Here is a 22538-nt window from a genome sequence, read left to right as displayed (position 1 = left end):
GTGAAATTTGCTGTGAGCAACTGAGGAGCTCCTGATTGTAAAAGTTATCCACCTGGGGTATTTCTGTTGGGTGCAACACAAAGCAATGTTCTGGGAGGTTCCTGCTCTCTCTCAGGTGCTCAGAATTCCAATGTTATGATTGGTCAGTTTGTCCACTCTGCCAGGCTCAAAAGGAGGCCTCCTTGAGGCAGAAGAAGTCTCTCTGACTGCTGGTTGAGGAAGACGTGCTGCTGAAAGAGACATGTGCTCCTGAAAGAGACACACCCTGCTGGGAAAGAGACGCAAGAGACATGCATTGCTGAGTGAGACACCGAGGGACATGCACTGTTGGGAGAGAGACTGTGAGAGACTGTTAGGAGAGAGACTGTGGGCTGGGAGAGAGACTGAGCGTTTTTCCTGAACTTGAATTGTAGCCTGGTGCTTCCCTAATAAACCCCGTAATGTGTGAGTTCTGTGTGGCCACTGCAGCAAATTATCGGACCCAGGAGAGAAGTTGTGGGTGCTTTGGGAGGAACGATTGGTGAAAGGGCTGGAGGGAGGCAGCATGTCTGGCCTTGCAGTAATAGGCCTTGGGCTATTGATGGTGATTCTGTCTTCCTCTTGTAGGGTTAGAGGAGGTCAGAAGATGTGGCTTCCTTGTCTTTTTTGCAATGGTATATTCAATATTCCTCACAAACACCAAAATTCAAAGCCATCAATTCTTCCTCAATCTTCCTTATTCATTATCCAGCTTTTGCATTGCACAGAAGACGACTGAAAATACTATGGCTTGAGTCAGGCACACCTTAGTCCTCAAAGTGACATCTTTGCTTTTGAACACTTTGAAGAGGTCTTTTGCAATAGATTTGCCCAATACAATATATTATTTGATTTCCTGACTGTTGCTTCCATGAGCACTGATTGTGGATCCAGGAAAAATTAAATCCTTTATAACTTCAATATTTTCCCCTCTATCATGATTTTGCTTATTGGTCCAGTTGTGAGAATTTTTGTTTTCTTTATGTTGAGGTATAACCCATACTTAAGGCTGTATTTTTTTATTATTATTTTTATCAGTAAGAGCTTCAAGTCTCCCACCATTTTAGCAAGGAAGGTTGTGTCATTTGCATATCACAGGTTGTTAATAAGTCTTCCTCCAATCCTGATGTCACATTCTTCTTAATATAGTCCAGCTTCTCAGATTATTTCTTCAGCATACAAATTGAATAAATATAGTGAGAGGATACAGTGCTGATGCACATTTTTCTTGATTTTACACCATGCAGTATCCCTTTGTTCTTTTTGAATGACTGCCTCATAGTCTACGTACAGGTTCCACATGAGCACAGTTAAGTGCTCTGTAATTCCCTTTCTTCACAAAGTTATCCATAATTTGTTATGATCCACACAGTCAAAGCCTTTGCATGGTTAATGAAACACAGGTAAACATTTTTCTGATATTCTCTGCTTTCAGCCAATATCCATCTGAGATCAGCAATGATATCCCTTGTTCTACATCCCCTTCTAAATCCAGCTTGAATTTCAGGCAGTTTCCTCTCAATGTACTACTGCAACCATTTTTAAATTATCTTCAGCAAAATTTTACGTGTGTGATATCAATGACACATATTAATTGTTTGATAATTTCTGCATTCTATTGGATCACCTTTCTTTGGAATGGGCATGTATATAGCTCTCTTCCAGTCAATTGGTCAAGTAGCTGCCTTACAAATTTCTTGGCATAAATGAGTGAGCACTTCCAGCATTGCCTCCTTTTGTTGAAACACCTCAATGAGTATTCCGTCAATTCCTAGGCCTTGTTTTTTTGTCAATTCCCTCAGTGCAGGTTGGACTTATTCTTTCAATACCATCAATTCTTGATCTTGGGCTACCTCCTGAAATGGTTGATCACTGACTAATTCTTTTGGTACAGTGACTCTGTATACTCCTTCCAACTTCCTTTAATGCTTCCTGCATCATTCAATATTTGCCCATAGAATCCTTCAATATGGCAACCCAAGGACTGAATTTTTTCTTCCATTCTTTCAGCTTGAAAAATGCTAAGTGTTTTCTTCTTATTTGGTTTTCTAACTCCAGGTCTTTGCACATTTCATTTTAATACTTTGTCTTCTCAATCTACCCTTTGAAATCTTCTTTTTAGTTCCTTTACTTCATCATTTCTTCCATTCACATGAGTTACTCTCAGTTCAAGAGCAAATTTCTGATTCTCTTCTAACAATTATTTTGGTCTTTTCTTTCTTTTTAACGACCTTTTCCTTTTTTCATATATTATGTCTTTGATGCCATTCCACAACTCATTTGGTCTTCAGTCATTAGTGCTCAGTGCATTAAATCTACTCTTGAGATGGTCTTTAAATTCAGGTGTAATATATTTAAGTTCATCTTTTGGCTCTTGTGGACTTGTTTCTATTTTCCTCAGCTTCTACTTGAACTTGCATATGTTCAATGTTGTAGGAGTCGGCAAACTACACCCCAAGTCAATTCTACCCACGATCTGGTTTTGTATGGCTATCTTGCCAAGAATTATTTGCACATACTTAATTGCCAAAAAGAAAATCAAAATAATAATAATATGTTATTACTATTATTTTCTATAATAATAGGTTATTATTATTTAACTTGGAAATCATATGAAATTCAAATTTTGGTGCCCATAAATAAAGTTTTCCTGGGCCAGAATCACACTTGTCCATTAGCATATTTTCTATGGCTGGTTTCTTGCTATAACAGCAGAGTTGAGTAGTTGCTAGAGATCTTATAGCTCGTAAAACTGAAAATATTTACTATCTCACTCTTTACAAAAGTTCTGTAGTCACATCATTCACATACAGTTCTGCATTTTCTTTCCCTGTGTACATCAGCTTAAACTCCTTCCTTCCTTCATTTCTAAAATCCTTCCATTGTTTGCTCTGGAAATGCTTTCTCTAGTCAACAAACTGGAGCAGAACCTCAATCTTTCCAAAAAGAAACTAGGCTTTTCCTTGAGTTCATTCATTTCCCCAGAGCTTTCTCAAGTGGTGAATTTTTCTTCTCTCATATCACACAGTCTCAAGTTTGGTAGGTGGTGGTGCTTACAATTGCTGTTTCAAGACCATTACCCCTAAAACCTATTATTGAAATAAGTCAATAAATAAAAATAAGTAAATAAACTCTGGTTGCTTGAAGAACCTGACATTTGACAATGCCACCTCCCTTCACTCTAGTCTTTCTTCTCATTCATGAATAACTTTTTGCCCCATAGAGCTTGCAGAATCCTGACTCTAAATGCCCCTAACTTTCTACTTCTTCTGTGCCAACATTTTGAAGCTGGATGCTAATGGAGAAAGTAGCACAATAGAGCACACCATCCTTACTATTATGCATAGTAACCAAGGTCCATGGTCCCTCAATACCACCTATTCACTTCTACTTCATTTCTTTGGTCATGTTACTTTCCCACCACTTACATAATATAGTATTTATATTATATATAGTACTTCCATTTGGCTCATTTCCACCCCACTTCCTCTCCTCTATATTCCTACATCTTCTATCACTTTCAACAGATGATATGACACCATGCATCACAGAAAAAATTGAGGCTTCATCTTCCTGCTATCAAACCTAAAAGTGTACCAACTTCTGCACCAATCCTCTTCTCTATATTCTTTTCTCCTATATTACAGGAGTCACTGTTCCTACCTAAGGCTAATATTCCCACCATACTTTCAATTATGTTTGCCCTCAGCTTTTAAAACAATATATACTATCCATGATTTCTTCTCTCTCACGTACAATCAACTATTCTTTCTCAACTAGATTTTTTCTCACTGATATTTAAACATGCTCAAGTCTCTTTTATCTTAAAAATTAAATATTCCCTGACCTCATATCTCCCTCTAGCTACTTCTCCCCTGCACAACTAAATATCTTAAAAGATTTGCCCATATTGTCTGTTTCCATTTTTCTTCTTACTCGTTCTCAGATCGCTCCAATCTGGCTTTTTCTCTATCATTTTACTAAAATAATTTTCACAGAAATTACCAGTGACTTCCACATTAACAAATCAAAAGGAAATTTTCTTAATTTTCATCTGTTGACCTGTAAGCCCATATGACCACTTTTTCTTTCTAGTTGATTCTGACTCCAAGGGACCCTATAGGACATAGTAGAACTGCCTCATAGGGTTTCCCAGACTGTAATCTTTATGGATGCAGACTGCCACCTCTTTCTCCCATGGAGCAGCTAGTGGGATGAACTGCCAACCTTTCAATTAGCAGCCAATCACTTTAACCACTGCACGACCAGGGCTTCTTGTACTGTCGTTAGGAAATAAAATAAGAAAACCTCTTTACATTTGCAGCAATTCATTCCTGCTTTGTCCTTGCTGCCCTGATTTTGTTTAAAGGCTCATCCTTCCCCCTTTTGATTCAAGAGATGCTATAATTATCTTGATTGTTCAAAACCAATTGCGGGTGTCCCATGTCCTTGTCAATGAATGGTTCAGAGGTGAACACATAATCCAGTTCTGACCATTGAAACATGGCCCACATCTCCACTTGGCTCTTAGAATGCTCAGATTGGCAGATTCCATCTGATGAATCTGACAAGATCCAGAGAAAAGAACTACAGACAATCAGTATTATAGTTGTTCACCTTTAAATATTAATAAAGTACTCTGGTGGCATAGTGCCTAGGGCATTTGACTGCTAACCAGAAGGCTGGCAGATCAAACCCACCAGCCACTCCTCGGAAGGAAGGTTGGGCAATCTACTTTCATAGTGATATCGCCTCGGAAACCCAAGGAGGGGTCGCTATGAGTCAGATCTGACTCAATGGCAAAACACAACAACACATATTTAAGGAAAGCCTCTAATATAAAAGACAAAGAAAAAACAAGTACTTCGAAAAAAAGAGAATGCAGGGAGAAGTGAAAATGCATTGGGTTGGAAGATAAAAATAAAGAATTCTCCGAGTTATGATAATTAGAAGCTCAGTACAGGAGCTCAAACATCTGAACAGGCATTCCATAAAATCAGAACAGAAACAGTTGAGGAAAATTACATTGACAAAGACATAATTCACAAAAACTTCCCAGAAGAGGATGAGAGTTTTCAGACTGAAAAGACAACCCTGAGTGTCCAGCATATCTTGGAAAAAAATTATGAACACTGGGAACAAAGAGATAACTCCAAAAATATTCACAGATGAAAAATGAAAAGAAGGTCATCTACGATGGATAAAGAATCAGTATGATGTCAGACTTCTCAACAGCAGTGGAGACAAGAAGACAATTGGAACAATATCTTTACAAGTTAGAGGAGAAAAGAAAATGAATTCCTAAGATCTCAAAAAACATACCTTCCATGTTCTCTTAGGAAGCCACTGGAATAGCCAGGTAATAGAGTAAATGAAGAAAGAGGGACTCTAGGGAACTAGGAAAGCAGGATCTGATGCCAAAGAGAGGGAAAGCTAATCCTCAGGTTGATGGAAGGGCAATCCCAGGATAGAGAGAGAACACAGTGAGCAAGCAGTAAGTTCAAACTGGAGCAAAATGGCAATGGTCATTCTCATTGTTCCATTCATTTCTTATTTCATTGTTTTCTTCTCCCCTGTAATTTCATGTCCATGTGTGATAGCACATAGAAAACCATGCTAAATAAATAAAACTAGAACTGTGAACTGCTGAGAAAACAAAAGCTTTTTCAACAAGGAGATGCTATCTTGGATATTATAATAATCCTCATAGCTTAATACCACTTCTCTGGCAATAAATACAAAATATTTCAGGAAGAATAAAATTTATCCACCATGGTATGGAACTTAAAAAGTTACATATCAGTAGCAGGCATTTTTCAATTCTCATTAACTTTGTATCTTGTGCTCATGGATTTTTCTTAATGCCTTTTTTCAATTCATAGATATATATGCTTAGCCTACATCACAGAGAATGGAGCTCTGGTGTGTAGTGGTTAAGGCATTGAGCTGCTAACCAAAAGGTTGGTGGATTGAGCCCACCAGCCACTCTGTGGAAGAAAGATGAGGCGGTCTGCTTCTGTAAAGATTTACAGCCTTGGAAACTCAATGGGGATGCTATGAGTCAGAATTGACTCGATGGCAGTGAGTTTGTTTGTTTTTAACATCACAGAGTAGCAAGTATTGTGTGGTCACTAAAACCATTCCGTTTAAATCTAAAACCATCTTAATTCAAGTTTTAAAGGACTGTGCCATTGTTGTGGTACTTCAGAATTTAGTGAAGAAATATATCACTTTTGCCCTCATTTCAAGCTTCTTAATTATTTAACCTCCTAAAATAAATAAATGGATTTCCTTTTGATTCCCACTTACAATTGATTGTAATACGGTCCTTTCCCCATGGCTGAGGATTTCTATGCTTTGGCAATGTTATTTTACCCCGTCCTCACTAACTCTCTCCTCATCCCACTGTGATCATCTTCACCATATCAAAGTCCTTTACATTCTACCAGTTTTATATTGTTTAGTAATAACATAAAAATTGCTAATAGTCCCTAACCTTACTAATATTTTATCATAGAAAATACTTTGTGTTTCTCCTGTGACTATGTCATGTCTCTAATCTTATCATGTGTTTGATATTTAATCTAAAAACTGGGCCTTATGATTATCAACAAAATTTTCCAATTTTAAACTTTTTCCCAAATAATTAACTAACCTTATTTTTTCCCTTCTAAAAGTTCTTATTGACAAGCAAAAACCAGCATTCAGGAGCCTCCTCTCCTTGACTTCATTCTTAAAAGTGATGCTATGATACTTAGATGAATATTTTCAAATACATTTATTACTGAATTATATCTTATCATGAGTTTTATAAGTTGTGGAAATTCTTTAATGCTACAAATTGTAAGAGAAAAAAATAATAAGATAGGGACTTCCTTGATCATCCAGTTTTAAACAAATCACTTACTAGAGTCAAAAAGCAAAATAGCAGTAACATTTTTATTTATACTCAACCTTTCATCTAAGAACATGTAATCTATAAGAGTGACTATTACCTCAATTTTACCACTGAGGCACAGAATTACACAGATTGAACTGAAGTAAACTCAACAGGTTATCTAATCTAGTTTCTATCTCCAAGAATGACTGCATTTTAACAATCCAAGAGATATGTCTATCTTATCTATTTTTCCAAATCTCCAGGGAAGATGTTACTACTTTCCTTAGCAATTTGCTCTGGTGTGTAATATCCCTGTTTTACTCATAATCCAGATCTGCAGAGAAGAAGGAAATAAAACCCAGGTTGCCCAGATTCTCACTTACCTATTTGTGGTTATAAATCAATCATAAAAATAAATAGATACATAAATAGATTATTTTTACAACAAAAATTTCAAATATATAGTCAGTTATTCACTTGTTTCAAGCAATATTCAATTAGAAACTAGTCTAGTATAATTTGTACCTATTCTGATTTCATAAATGTTTCTCATTAATATGGAAAATATTTTCTAACTAGTAGATGTGTATTTATCGGTCCTAAAGGTAGGATAGCAAACATTTATTATGAACTCTCAGATTACTTAGCATTGTACTTTATGAATATCACATTTAACCCCACCCCCACCCCCAGCAACTCTCTGAGGTAGGCACTATTGCTATCTTTATTTTTTTAGACGAAGAAATTAAAGTTCAGAGAACCTAAGTTGTCCAAGGTCTCATGTTAGTAAATGGTGAAGCCAGGATTCAAACCTAGAGAGTTTGGTTATGTTTTGCTGCCTTACCATTACATCTTTAATACACTTTAGCTATTATTATGATGAGACGTCTTTAAGGTTCATTCAAAATCTTCTGTAAAATATTTTTTTTCCCCAAATTCCCCATTAGTTCCTCTATATTTTTCAATATCAAAGATATAGGAAGTACAAGCACCATCCAAAAAAACACATTTATGTGACAAGAAATACTTTCAAATTTCCTTTTAAAAGCTTGCTTATTACATGTTTTTTCTTAGGTCAATGTAGATTCATTTTTTAAATTGGTGGTTGTTGTTTTGTGCCATGGAGTCAGACCAGACTCATAGTGACCCCTTCTTGGGTTTCCGAGGCAGTATCACTACAGAAGTAGATTGCCCCATCTGAATTTTAACTGTTTTCCACTTTGTTTATTCTTTCAAGGAGCGGGGATGCTTTTATGTCTTCTTAATACTACTCTAAATGAAAGTGGGCAGATTTGAGATTTGAAGCTAGGTTAGATTGGCCTCAATCTAAATATCTTATAAAATACTATCACAAACGGGAATGTTTAGCTCCACAGAGACATAACTTTTAAGTAGGTAAACTGCCTGCTAAGTTAGCTGAGAAAATTCCAGAAAGACCACAGCTGTGCTATGGTCTTTTATGTTCTTAGAGCAATAAGCACACGCCTGAACAGTTGAGTTTGAGTTTTAAATAATGCCTCCTTAACATTTCACAGTATATTAAATGACATGTAAAAAACACACCTAAATCTACTGGATTTTTAAAAACCCATAAAAACTTTTAAATTTAATTCACATACTTAAATATTGAACACAAAATTACCTTATTCATTGTTTCCTTTCCCACTGTAATCTCATGCCCATCCTGACCCATGCCATTCTTAAAAAACAGAATTCGGACTGAGGTCTTCTCCGTAAGTTTCTTCATTCTCTTGGAAAGAACAGGCTTGGTTTTCTGTCTTTTGACATCAGTAGGAAGCATCAGCCCATTCATTGTCCAAGTTACTTTCTTCATTAACAACAGATGGTCTAGAAGATAATTTTTTTAAAGTCAAGTCAATATTTGGCTTCAAAATTAAAAATGGACACATCCTGGTTCCCCTCCCCCTCTTACCTATATGATATACACTGGCCAGTCTCCATTTAGATGCTGGTTTTCTGAAATGCTACCACCAGCTTCCCACTAACCGTGACATAAGCTGTAGCAAGCTGTCTGCACTGATAGCCTGCATAAATCATCATTTCTGAAGGGAACAGATGTTCAGGGTATGAAAGAGTAATACCACAATTTAGTCCTAATTAAAATTCACCTTAGCATGCCTCTATCAATGATCAGATGCACCCAGCTTCTCATCCGTCAAAAGGGTCCAGTGTCCTTTACTTATTATAAAACAAGATGATTCCTGAACTTTTATGTTATTTAGGGCTAGGGAAACTCTGTTTTCTTTTTCATATGATTTTTTATCCATGTCACTTTAAAGATGATGACCTCCAAACAATAACCTTATACTATAATTCTTCTCCTAGGACTAGAATGAAGGTGTCTTCTAGGACATTTTTCAAGAGAGATTCAAACAATTTCACTAACAATTAAAAAAAAAAAAAAATCATTAACAGTTTACTTTGACCCATATATTTTCAAAGATATATGCAGAGATTTAAGTTTCAGAACTCCCACTAATATTAATGCGAGTGCAACTAAATTACTATGTATGACTTCCAAAATGCAAGGGTCAGAACAGGAATGAGGTATATTGCATATAAGTTGCTGTCAGCAATCCTCTTTCAAGAGGTTTCATTTCATAAATAAATAGTTTGCACAGAGCTATTTTTTTATTTGTGCATTCAATTTATTTTAGATTATATATTCTTTTCACATGAATTGTAAAAATACAATAATCTCTCCCTCATCTGCTCTGTATTTGTTCTAATGAGGGAACCATTAGTTTATTTACATAAAAATGAAAATAGTTACATTTATTTGTTCAAATTCCCAAATAACCATTCTCTTTTAACACTTACCTTGAAAGAAGCACTGCCTCATTGACCTGTAAATAGTATTTTACATAGAAGCTGCTCACATTGATATGAAATACATGGAAATAACCTTCAAGGTCCCAGAACAGCTACACTAAATGTTCAAAATCCGCCTTGTTCTCTTCCTTCCTCATTCTCTTTACTCTCTCTCTCTCTCTCTCACAAACACACATACAAGTGGGCAGAAATATGAAAAAAACTTGGTGATAAATTAAAAACTAAAAGGTTTTAAGATTAAGCATTGAAGGAAAAATGTTTAAATGTAAATAAATTACTATATTTTGTCATTTTATAATCTGAAATTGACAGAAATCCGAGTCAGAAAAATGAGCTTGCAGTTAATGAATTCTTGTAGTTTGATGGGAGTTTAACCACAATCTGGATGCCCCTAGGTGCTTTGAACAATAGAAATGGCATGAACTCTGCTTTCAGCATTATCTAGGTTTGAATCCCAGCTTTGCTACTTAATGACCCTGGATGAGTTATACTTCCCTGAATCTCTGGTTGCTGTCGTTGTTAGTTGCCGTCAAGTTGATTCTGACTCATGGTGACCCCACGTGTGCAGAGTAGAACTTGCTCTGTAGAGGGTTTTTAAGGCATATAGTGGGAATAATTCTACCATCTTAAAAGGATTAAATAATATCTTGAATGTAAAAATACGTAATACATGAGATCACTTCTTAATATTGTTGTTGTTGTTTGCCATAGAGTCAGCCCCAACTCATAGCGACCCCTCCTTGGGTTTCCAAGGCAGTATCACTACGGAAGTAGGAATGCCCAACCTTCCTTCCAAGGAGTGGCTGGTGGGTTTGAACCGCCAGCCTTCTGGTTAGCAGTCAAGTGCCTTAGCCACTATGCTACCAGAGCTCCTTAATATTAGTGCCTTGAAATCCAACTGCTTATTATCATGCTCCAGAGTATAACAATCTAAAGGGAAGAGCAGTCCAGGCAGAGTGAAATCAAGCACAAAGAGTCTGAGGTGAGAATGTGTTTCACATGTTTGAGAAAGAAAAATAAAGTAAGTTTGGATACAAGAGGTAGAACAACAACAACAACAAACCTCACTGCCATCGAGTCAGAGCTGACTCACGGTGACCCCTACTTGGATTTCTGAGGAGGTAACAGTATGGAAATAGATTGCCCAGTCTTCCTCTGAGGAGTGGCTGGTGGGTTTGAACTGTCAGCCTTCTGGCTAGCAGTCAAATACCTTAGGCACTATGCCACTAGAACTTCTAGAAGAGGTAGGAGAAGGCTAAATCGTGTAGGTCAGGATAAACACAGCTTGGGTTTTCTTCTGGAGGTGATCAGAAGCTATTGGAAGGTTCTCAGCAGGGTTCTCTATGAAGAATCAACTATAGCAGAGTATAGTAGATACTCTTGGTATCCCATTAAGACTCTTTAGCTGGCTAGTGCACCCGAACTCCAGCAAGTCCTGCCTACTAATATCTCAAGTTGTTCTCCTGAAAATTTCCCTGGGCATAAGGGAGTCACTCACCTTACCAAGAAATGCCTGTGAGGTTATAATCTCCTTCCTCCTACCTCGGGCACAGCCTAGAACCAGTAACTGATTGATTAGGATAGCAAAAGTCCAGTCCCTTGCCTCAAGGAGGGGCAAATGTGTGGTGTCATTCACACTGAAGATTGAACCTACACTTCAGCTGAACTCACAGCTTTACTAAGCTGCTTCCTCTGCTTTATGCTCCTGCCATTACTCCCTTACAGGTTTCACCTGAAAGTATTCCCTCTCTTAGCCTCTTGCACAAAAATCCTCAGGTCAGGATCTGCTCCAAGGGAACCTGATCTAAGACAGAGTTAAAAAGGAAAATCAGCTACTCTTTCTTCACAGTTTCTCTTAAACAATCATCCCTTTTAATTCCCAACCATATCCCCCTTGTCCATTTCTGTCATGGTGCTCTGTGCCATCGAGCAGATTCCCACTCATATTGACTTGACCCTTTATGGCAGAGTAGAATTCCCATAGTGTTTCCTAGGCTGTAATCTTTATGGAAACTTATCAGCAGGTCTCGGCTCTCAAGGAACCGCTGGTGGATTCCAACTGCCAACCTTTCAGTTAGCAGCTGAGCGCTTAACCATTATACCACCAGGGCTCCTAGATTTCTCTCATAGCCTTCTATTTATCTGCAAGAGCTTCTTAATTGAATTTGATTCTTTTCCATTATGTCTGGCAAACTATATACACCAAGTGAAACTGAATTTTCCTAAAACTTCACCTTTATCATTGCCTAAAGAAATCTCTTGAAGTCTTCTACCAGTCAGCCACTCAGTTTGTCTGTCAGTTAGGTAGTCAACAAATACTTATTGATTCTGCACCACACCCAGCCTCTGTGCTAAAAACATGAAGAAGACACAGTCCCTTACTTTAAATTTACAACTAACAAAGGAGCTTACTGATAATCTAACCCCACCCAAACTTTCTGGTGGTATCTTACCCTAGTTTGTTCATTATCACTTTCATATATACCATGTTCATTTCTAATGTCATCCTTCATCTATTCAAACTTGAGTTCTTTTTCAAAATCCAATTAAAGATCTTCCCTTATTGCTCCAGCCCTTACTGACCTGTCCTCTCTGAACCCTTAGTGCATTTGTAGGCTATACCACCCACCCATACATTCATTCATTCGATAATATTTGAGAATCTACAACATGCCAAGCACAGTGCTAGGTGGTAAGGAAAGAACAAACAACCTGGAATTATATGGAAATGTTTTATAAATATTTGTCCTATTTCTGCCTTCATTCTTAAACCCTTAGAAAGTGAGAATAAGTTTTGTATTTCTCATTCATTTCACGGCACGTAGTGTGTTACTAGGAGCTCTGGTAGTTTAGTGCCTAAGGCACTTGACTGCTAACCAGAAGGCTGGCAGTTCAAACCCACCAGCCACTCCTCTGAAGGAAGATGGGGCAAACTACTTCCTTAGTGAAACTGCCTCGGAAACCCAAGGAGGGGTTACTATGAGTCGGGTCTGACTCGACAGCACATAACAACAACAACAGTATAGTTACTAAATGTTAAGTCTTCTTATGCACTTAAACAACTAATTGATAGATTTTCCCTTTATACCACTTATTATTAATTGAGCTGTGTCTCCTAAAACCAATGGAAGCAGCAGTCAAGACACTAGAGATGTATTTCATTGGGAAAATCTGTTGCAAAAGACCTCTTTCAAGTGCTCAAGAGCAAAGATGTCTCCTTGAAGACTAAGGTGCGCCCAATCCAAGCCATGGTATTTTCTATCACTTCATATGCATGTGAAAGCTGGACAACGAATAAGGAAGATCAAAGAAGAGTTGATGCTTTTGAGTTGTGGTGTTGCAAAGAATAGTGAAAGTACCATAGACTGCCAGAAGAATAAACGAATCTGTCCTGGATGAAGTGCAGCTAGAATGCTCCTTGGAAGCAAGAATGGCCAGACTTTGTCTCACCTACTTTGGTCATGTTGTCAGAAGGGACCATTCTCTGGAGAAGGATATTATGCTTGGTAAAGTGGAGGTTCAACAAAAAAGGGAAAGGCCCTCAACTAGATGGATTGACACAGTAGCTGCAACAATGGGCTCAGGTATAGCAGGGATCATGAGGCTGGCACAGGACCAGGCAGTGTTTCATTCTTAGCAACATAAGGTCGCTATGAGTCAGAGATGACTCAATGGCACCTAACAACAACAACTCCCAAAAAAGATACAGTGAAGTTCTAACCGCTATACCTGCAAATGTGACAGTTTGGGAATAGGGTTTTTCTTTTCTTATGTTAATGAGTCACACTTGAGTAGGGTTGGTTCTAAACCTAGTCCCTTCTGAGGGAAAACAGACATGGAGAGACACACACACATGAAGAAAAAGGACACCATGTGAAGACGGAGCCATATCAATTTACAAGCCCAGGAACCCAAGGATTGCTAGCAGCTACTAGAGAACCTGAAGGAGGTAAAGAAAGACCTTCCTCTAGAGGCCATATGTTTGTATTCAAACTTCTAGCCTCCAAATCTGTGAGAAAATATATTTCTGTTCTTTAAAGTTACCCACTTTTGCTACTTTTGTTACAATAGCACTAGCAAACTAAGATATCACTTTTCATAAAAATCACAATTATGCAAAATAAGTTTTATCACCTGTGAATATGTACCTACCATCCCTTTTATCTACCTCTCCTTACCTTCAACTTCAATAGAATTGATGTACTACCTAGATTTTAAATTGAGTTGTCACGATGAACATGTTCATAGACCAAGAAGTAGTTGCTAACAAAGAACAAGGGGATATTGTGTGGTTTAAAATCAAAAAAGGTATGCACCAGAGTTGTCTCCATTCACCATACTTGTTCAATCAGTATGACTGTGGTGCACCGTATTAATTGATATGGCTTTTCTAGCCATAGTCTTTGTAACTCCCACCAGATTACTGGGTGGGAACATGCAAATAAGGTGTGCAGAACTCTAATGTTGGGATCAGTTAGTTAAAGGAGACTTCGTAGAGCCAGAAAGGAAGGATTTCACTGCCATCAAGAGAGAAGTGCTTGAGGAGGAGTTGAGTGTATCCTTGGACCTGAGATCCCTGCATTGCACCTCCTTGGCAGAGACAACCCAGCTGGGATGATCCAGCAGAGAAACCAAAAGGCTTGATGGCCCATGGAGCAAGAAGCCTTGATAGCAGAGTAGGGTGCACCTAGGTGCACCTATCGGCAGAACTAAAAGAGCTTTGTAACACTTGCCTAAGTAGGGCAGAGGACAGGCTGAAAGGCCAAGGGCCAGAGAGGTGAGCCTGAGGGCACAGCAGAGGGGAGACTGTCCTGATTGAAGAACTGTATCTTGAAAGTGTTCCTGAAGCCACACTGAAGCCTAAAACTTCCCTAATAAACCCCATAATCATGAATATTGTCTGTGAGTTCTGTGTGGCCATCACAACAAATTATTAACCCAGCAGAGTAGTGAGTGCTGTGGGAGGGATGGCTGGTGTCAGAGTCAGAAAAAGGTTGAAAGTGCACTGCCATCAAGTTGAATCTGACTCATAGTGACCCCTCCTTGGGTTTCTGAGGCAGTATCACTACAGAAGTAGATTGCCCAACCTTCCTTCCGAGGAGTGGCTGATGGGATTGAACCTCCAGCCTTCTGGTTAGCAGTCAAATGCCTTAGGCACTACACCACTTGAGCTCCCCAAAAGGTTGAAGGGTGGTGGTATGTCTGGGCTCATAGGAATAAGCTTGGGCTGTTGGTGGTGACTCTGTTTCCCCCTCAGGAGGTTGGAGGAGGTCAAGATGCTGCCCCTCTGTCCTTTTTGCAATGCTGAACAAATAATCTGAGAAGCTGGACTATATAAAGAAGAATATGGCATCAGGATTGGAGGAAGACTCATTAACAATCTGCAATATGCAGATGACATAATCTTTCTTGCTGAAAGTGAAGAAGACTTGAAGCACTTACTGATGAAGATTAGTTGACAGCCTTCAGCATGAATTACATCTCAATATAAATAAAACAGAAATCCTCACAACTACACCAATAAGCAACATCACAATAAATGGAGAAAAGACTGAAGTTGTCAGGGATTTCATTTTACTTGGAACCACAACCAACACCCATAGAAGCAGCAGTCAAGAAATCAGAATACATATTGCATTAGGCAAATCTGTTGCAAAGACCTCCTTAAAGTGTTAAAAGGCAATGATGTTACTTTGAAGACTAAGGTGTTTCTGACCCAAGCCACGGTATTTTCAACAGCCTCATATGCATGTGAGAGCAGGACAATGAATAAGGAAGACTGAAGAAGAATTGATGCCTTTGAATTGTGATGTTGGTGAAGAATATTTAAAATAGTATTAACTACCAGAACAACAAACAAATCTGTCTTGGAAGAAGTACAGTCAGAATGCTCCTTAGAAGCAAGAATAGCCAGATTTTGTCTCTTGTGGTGGTGGTGTTGTTGTTGTTAGGTGCCGTTGAGTCATCTCCAACTCATAGTGACCCTGTGTACAGCAGAACAAAATACCACCCAGTCCTGTGCCAGCTCCACCATCCTGGCTATACCTGAGCCCATAGTTGTAGCCACTGTGTCAATCCACCTTGTTGAGGGCCTTCCCCTCTTTCATTGACCTTCCACTTTACCGAGCATAATATCTGTGGTGGTTAAGTTTGTGTGTCAACTTGGCTGGGCCTGGTTGAATGGCTGGGCAGCTGGTGGTAGTTATTCCCCATGAAGAGCTTGGCAATCAACTTCATGGTGGGACTTACCACAAGCAGCTGAGTAGCTGCTTTAGGGATGTGATCTGCTTCTCATATATAAGAACAGCTTTGGGAATGGTCTCTAGCTTATGGCACGCTTGAACCCTGCATGTAGCTGTGTCATTGTTCAGCAGCCTGCTATGCTCTGCCGACCTTGGGACTTTCAATGGACTTGAATTAATGGCTTGCCATGTGGTTTGGTAACAACAGACTGTGCCTTGTTACTTGTCAACCTTGGGCTTGTCAGCCTCACCAGCCGGCAGCTGTCTGAGTGAAGAAAAGACTCTAGCTTCAGTGGGCCAGGAGCAGAAGAAAGAGCTGAAGCCCAAGGCTGACGGGCTTCCACCCAGGCCCTAGAGCCTGGCACTTTGAACTCAGACTTAAAGCCTCCAAACTGTAAGAGAATAAACTCCTGTTTGTTAAGGCCATCCATTTGTGGTTAGAGCAGCACTAGGTAACCAGAACAATATCTTTCTCCAGGTAGTGGTCTCTTCTTACAACATGACCAGAGTAGGTCATGTTTCTTGTACTTTGGTCATATCTCTAGAGAAGGATGTCATGCTTTGCAAAGTGGAGGGTTAATGGAAAAGGCGAAGATCCTCAATGAGATAGACTGACACAGTGGCTGCAATGATGGGCTCCATTACAGCAATGATTGTGAGGATGGCGGAGGCCAGGCAGTGTTTTGTTCTATTCTACACAGGGTCACTATGAGTTGGAAGCAATTCAAGGGCATCTAGCAACAACAAGACTACCCTGATGCTCATTGATGAGCACCACAGCAAATAGTGTATGTCATCAGCAAAAGATGAAAATTTGCAAAGGAGAATTTATTAGCAAATTAATGTTTAGAAAGAGTAGAGGCATAGATTTCAAACTACCAACCTTTTGGTTAGCAGCCCAATGCTTTAACCACTATACCACCAGAGCTCCTTGTTGGCTTTTAGCAAACCAAAAACCAAACCACTGCCATTGAGTTGATGTTCAATATTTGTAGAATATTTGTCAAACATATCAGATCAGATCATAACTATTATTTTATTAGTTCAATATTGACTTATGTTTACTCTGTATTTTGGAAAAAGATTACATTTTTATACTGATTAATTAGCTTTTTCATTACCATATCATTTATTAGATTCAATGGGTAACCAAAAATATATGTCATGGAGAACAACCTAGTGTTAGAAGAAGCAAAACCAAAAAAAACCACCTCATAGGCCTAGTGCATACTATGTATTAGCTTCAGAACTGTAAAATTTTGGGGCTGAAAAAATTTTAGAAATTACTGACTCTAATCATCCATTTAATTCATTCAATTAGTCACTCAGCAAACATCCATTATTACCTACCACATAGCCTTTGCTGGGGCTACTGCACAAAGAGGACCTCAAAGAATTCTCAGTATGGTTGGGAAGACCAGAAAGGAAAACAAAAAACAACATGGCAGATGCTAGGTCAGAGGTGTATACAGGGCGTATTGGGGGAACACCAAGTAGGGGTGTGTGCTATAGGTTGTTGTGTTCAAGAAAGGCTTTCCAGAGGAGAGATATGAAGAAGGACTTGAAGGATAAGTGGAGTGGACAAAGAGAGAGGAGCAAAATCCAGATGAAGGGAGTGGTATAGGAGAAGGCCAGAGTCATGCAACATGAAGGATAACTGTAGGAAGACTGAACAAGAGTGGCCATTGGTAGAGCAAAGATGGAGAAAAGCAACTATATCAGGGCTTTGTGCACAATGTCAAGAGGATCCATACCCTCCAAAACAGGTCATTCAATCTTTTGAACATCTGGGACTATTGGAAAAGTCTTCCTCGTCTTAAGGCAAAATCTGTTTCTCTACAAAACAAAGCTACTGGGATAAGTGAGAACAGGGAAAGCTCTAGGGCAGCATTTCTCAAAATGTGGGCCATGGACAAGCTATATGAGAACCAACTGATGTGCCTAGCAGAAGGCTAGGAACTATGATATTTAACATACTAGGTGATTCTTAGGTACATTATAACTTCATATGCCTTCATAGCAAAAACAGTGGTTGGAGGGCTGATGGCATTATTATATTCAAGAACAAGAAGAAAAACAGGATATGACTCTTCCACACCAGCACAGAGAACCTGGGGGCGTTGAACAGAGACTCAACTAGGTTTTGGTCATGGTGAGGAAGAGGATTAATTTCAGAGATGGGGAATGGGTAGCTTGAGTCAGCAATGAAATAGTGGTGGGGCTGTAGGATATGTGGGACAGGATGTCAGTCAGAACATTTAAACAAGAACCTTAACGCCATCAAAATCCATTTGGAACTTTGAGGAACACCATTGCTAACAAATGCTAACAAAATGCCATTGCTAACGCCATTGCTAACATGTCTGCCTTTCATTAACTTTCTCATCTGAAAACTCTGGCTGAACACCAGAGGCTGAACTCTGGTGGCGTAGTGTCTAAGGCATTTGACTGCTAACCAGAAGGTTGGCAGTTCAAACCCACCAGCTACTCCACAGAAAGAAGACTGGGCAATCTACTTCTGGAAAGATTTACTGCCTCGGAAACCCAAAGAGGGTCGCTATGTGTCAGAATCGACTCTATGGCAGTGAGTTTGGTTATTTGGTTTTTTAATATCTTTGTACAAATTAGAAAACAGCAGTACTTCCCAAGTGGTGAAATGTGCAAAGGGTGGATCCAGCCCTACATATCCCTTGGCAGTACACAAGGGTGAGCAGTGTCCCTGCACCTTCCCAAAGTAAAAGTCCCAAACCCACTGTCATAGAGTCGATTCCAACTCATAGTGACTCTATAGAACAAAGCAGAACTGCTCCACGTGGTTTCCCAAGCTGTAATCTTTACAGAAGCAGACTGCCTCATCTTTCTCCTGTGGAGTGATTGATGGGTTCGAACTACTGACCTTTTGGTTAGCAGTGGAGTATTTTAACCACTGTGCCACCAGAGCTCCTGCACCTTCCCAAAGATCACAACATCTCTTTCTCCCTTGCTTTAAAATATTCTTAATAAGCACCTTCTCTACTCAAGGTACCATGAGGAATACAAACAGAAGTGTCAAAGAAAGCTCCCCCGATCCTCTGAAATAACGGTAATAGGAGGTGAGGAGAAAGAATGCAAAGAAAGAGCATTCCTGACCAAGAAGATATGGAAAGGCATAAAGGCTGAAAACCTCAGAGCCTGGGCATCTATAGGCCCCTGGGAGAATCATTTATCCCAACATTCTTACCATTGTCTGGTCTCAGACAAACATTGTTGTTCTTGTTATGTGCGCTCGAGTCAGACCCGACTCATAGTGACCCATCCTTAGGTTGCCAAGGCAGTATCACTACGGAAGTAGATTGCCCAACCTTCCTTCCTTAATTAACTTAATTAACTATTAGCATCTTTGCAATGTAATTACTCTTGGGCTGGCTTACTCTGGCTCCCAGCCAAATGGAAACATTTGCAAATCTACATATGAATTTGGGTTAGGAGATTTTTAATATTTTTCGCCTAAACATCCACTCTAGAAGCTCTGGTGATGTAATGGTTAAAGCATTTGGCTGCAAACCAAAAGGTCAGTGGTTCAAACCCACTAGCAAGCCTACAGAAGAAAGTGGAGGTGGTCTGCTTCCATAAAGATTTACAGCCTTGGAAACCCAATGGGAGTCACTCTAAGTCAGAATCGACTCAACGGCATATCCATTCACCGTTGGCACCCAACCATCCTGCTCTAATGATGTCTTTGCCCTTCCTTCCCACAGCCACCTTCTAAGAATATGGATAGTTCACCATGGCACCTATTTCATTTGGTCCTTCATCCATTGAACTATATTGAGCATCTAGTAAATACAATGCCTTGTGCTGGAGAATGATGATGAACAAAGCGGTCATGGTTTATGCCCTAAGAGAACTGTGTCTGGAAGGGAACACACACATTTCACTTGTATTTACAAATTGATGACTATTACAAAAAGGAACATGCAAAGCAAAGAGAAAGTATACTTACTAGTAGGAATTTCCCCACAAAGTGTGGCCAAATACAATGCCTTTCCCTGCATGGACCTCAACAAGCGGGAGCCGTGGAGCATCCTTGTAGAGTGTTCTTGAATCTCTACTCTGTCTATTGCAGTCATAGCAAAGTCTCTATCCCTACACCCCTGTGAGTTACAATTGTGTTTCAACTCGGCTAGGCCATGATTCTAAGTGGTTTAGCAGTTATGATGTAGTCATCTCCTACAATGAGATCTGATATAATGCATTTACCTCCATGATGAGATGTGCTGTGAGCAGCCAAACAGTGGAAAGGGAATTTCCTCAGGGGTGTAGCCTGATTCCAATATATGGACGTCCTGGGAAAGTTCCCTGGCTTGCTGCTGGATCCTGCACCTGGCTCATCATCTCCAGTCCTGGACACGAACCAGTGGCCTGCTGTATTGCCTGTCAATCTTCAGATCGTTGCCTTCACAGCCTATGAACCAACAATCTGCCATTTTATCTGCCCATCTTGGGTTTGTCAGCCAGGAGCCTGCTGTATTGCCTACAGATTCTGTGTTCATCAGCCCCTGCCAGCTGCTGCAGCTGTGTGGGTCAGCTTGACATCTGAACCACAGACTTGGGACTTGCCAGCCTCTATAACTGAGACATTTCCTTGAGATCGATTTCTGTCTCAGTCTCTGTCTCTCTCTCAGTCTCTCTCTCTCTCTCTCTCTGATTCACTGGTTTCACTTCTCTAGAGAACCTAGCCTAAGACAACCTACAAGTGCCAAAGAACCCTCACCTTGGGAGCTCTGGTAGCATAGTGCCTAAGGCACTTAACTGCTAACCAGAAGGCTAGCGATTCAAACCCTCCAGCCACTCCTGGGAAGGAAGGTTGGGCAATCTACTTCTGCAGTGATATCGCCTCGGAAACCCAAGGAGGGGTTGCTATGAGTCAGGTCTTGAGGGTCCATAACAACAACAACAGCCTCACCTTATCACTTCATCCTCTCTTCTAGATTTGCTAGCTACACTCGTTGAATCAGACCTGAAGCAGTCCCCTTCTCCTCAGGAACTTTTTAGTAAATTAAGATTCAACTGCAATGAGGATGGGGGGTGATGACTTCTCTCTACTGAGGCTCTAAGTCTTAGTCTGACCTTGAGAAGTACCTCCTCAAAGAGCCATATCCCAGTTTCTCAGGGATTTCCAAATCTTCCTGTTTACTTATTCTCCTAAAGCGCTCGGAGAACATAGGTTATAATATATAGAATATAAACATGGTTTATGCTTCCATTTGAAGAACTCACATCCTATTTTATTTTCATAGTTTTATTTTTAACTAAATCATTAAAAAAATAAAGCACTTCCTATCCTGCTAGTAGGTCAGAAGTCTGACTACATTATCATTACATTTCCTCAGTATACTTCAAAAAAGCCAATGCCTGCATAAAATTAAATAAATCCAAGTCTCATTATAAATATCTACCTTGCACATACCAGGCAGAAAGAATACTGCCTTCTACCACCAGAAAAAAAAAAAAAAAAAGGAAAAGGAAAAAACAAACTGGCAACTTCAAATTCATGAACTTATTAAAAATCTTTTTATTTTTTAAAAATGTGATCTCTTGTGGTTGGGCAATAAACTTGAAAAAGCATTAATGCTATGACTGTCAAGTAGGTATAGATGATGACATTAAAAGTGAAGAAGCATACCTTTTCATTGGCATAAGATAAGTTTATAAAATAGAAATGCTCTGACAGTAAGAAAACATACTGCTCTATTCAATTATGTCATCTGCCCAAAAAACAATTGCTTCTATGTTTGGTAAATAGATTAAATCCAGGTCACATTCCTGAGTTCAGCTGAGTTTCCAGTCACTCCCTCTTCTCTAAATCCCTGTCTTCTTTGTTTCTGCATGTTCTTAAGTGTCATCATTTATTGCCACAGGCATGATGACTATATTTAACTAATAATGACAGTAATTGTCATTGGATTTTAACTCAGTAACACTAGTCTGACATATCATTTGAAGTATGTCTTCAATATTAAATTTGATTAAAATTACAAACACCCCATCTATTATGCCAATCAAAATGTTGTCACTCTTTCTCTGAACTGTTCTATGAACTTTGTTTAATTATGGCAGCTTAAAGTTAAGGCTAGCCCTGGGCCATAAACATATTTTAAAATACAACTCTTGGAACAGAGCAGACAAAGGTCACTTGGGGCTCCTTTTATAAAGCGTGCATCTTAACCTGCACCCCTGAAAAAAATTTTCAAGGCACAAAACACAATATAATGAGTGTTCAAAGCCTCTAACTCAGATTCCATACTATGCTGTAAACACAACTGCTCAGCAAGGATTTTCATGTGGTTGTGTATAACTTAAGATCACAGATCTCACATACCCTTTGGTAGTAAAACCAACTATTTGTGTCCCAGACTGTATGAAAAGGTGGTAGAAACATGGCTAGAAAGAGGTGGAGGAAAGGAAGGAAAATAGATAAATAATAGGTGGAAAGGAGCTCTGGTAACATAGTGCCTAAGGCACTTGACTGCTAACCAGAAGGCTGGCGGTTCAAACCCACCAGC

General features: G+C 39.3%; 1 protein-coding gene across 1 annotated transcript in view; it reads right to left on the bottom strand.

Annotated features, from left to right (window-relative positions):
* The window catches only part of DCDC1 (doublecortin domain containing 1), a 680259-nt gene that overhangs the window by 607402 nt on the left and 50319 nt on the right, over nt 1–22538 (bottom strand). The window contains exon 6 of the mRNA XM_007943315.2: nt 8541–8746. Within this exon, the coding sequence (XP_007941506.2) occupies nt 8541–8746 (206 nt within the window). The remainder of the gene's footprint in view (nt 1–8540; nt 8747–22538) is intronic.

The sequence above is a fragment of the Orycteropus afer genome, unplaced genomic scaffold, assembly GCF_000298275.1.
Source record: "Orycteropus afer afer isolate SDZICR_OR568_19922 unplaced genomic scaffold, OryAfe1.0 scaffold00103, whole genome shotgun sequence".
NCBI classification, from domain to species: Eukaryota; Metazoa; Chordata; class Mammalia; order Tubulidentata; family Orycteropodidae; genus Orycteropus; species Orycteropus afer.
Note: the sequence above shows the minus strand (reverse complement) of the source record. Positions and strands in the feature narration are given on the sequence as shown.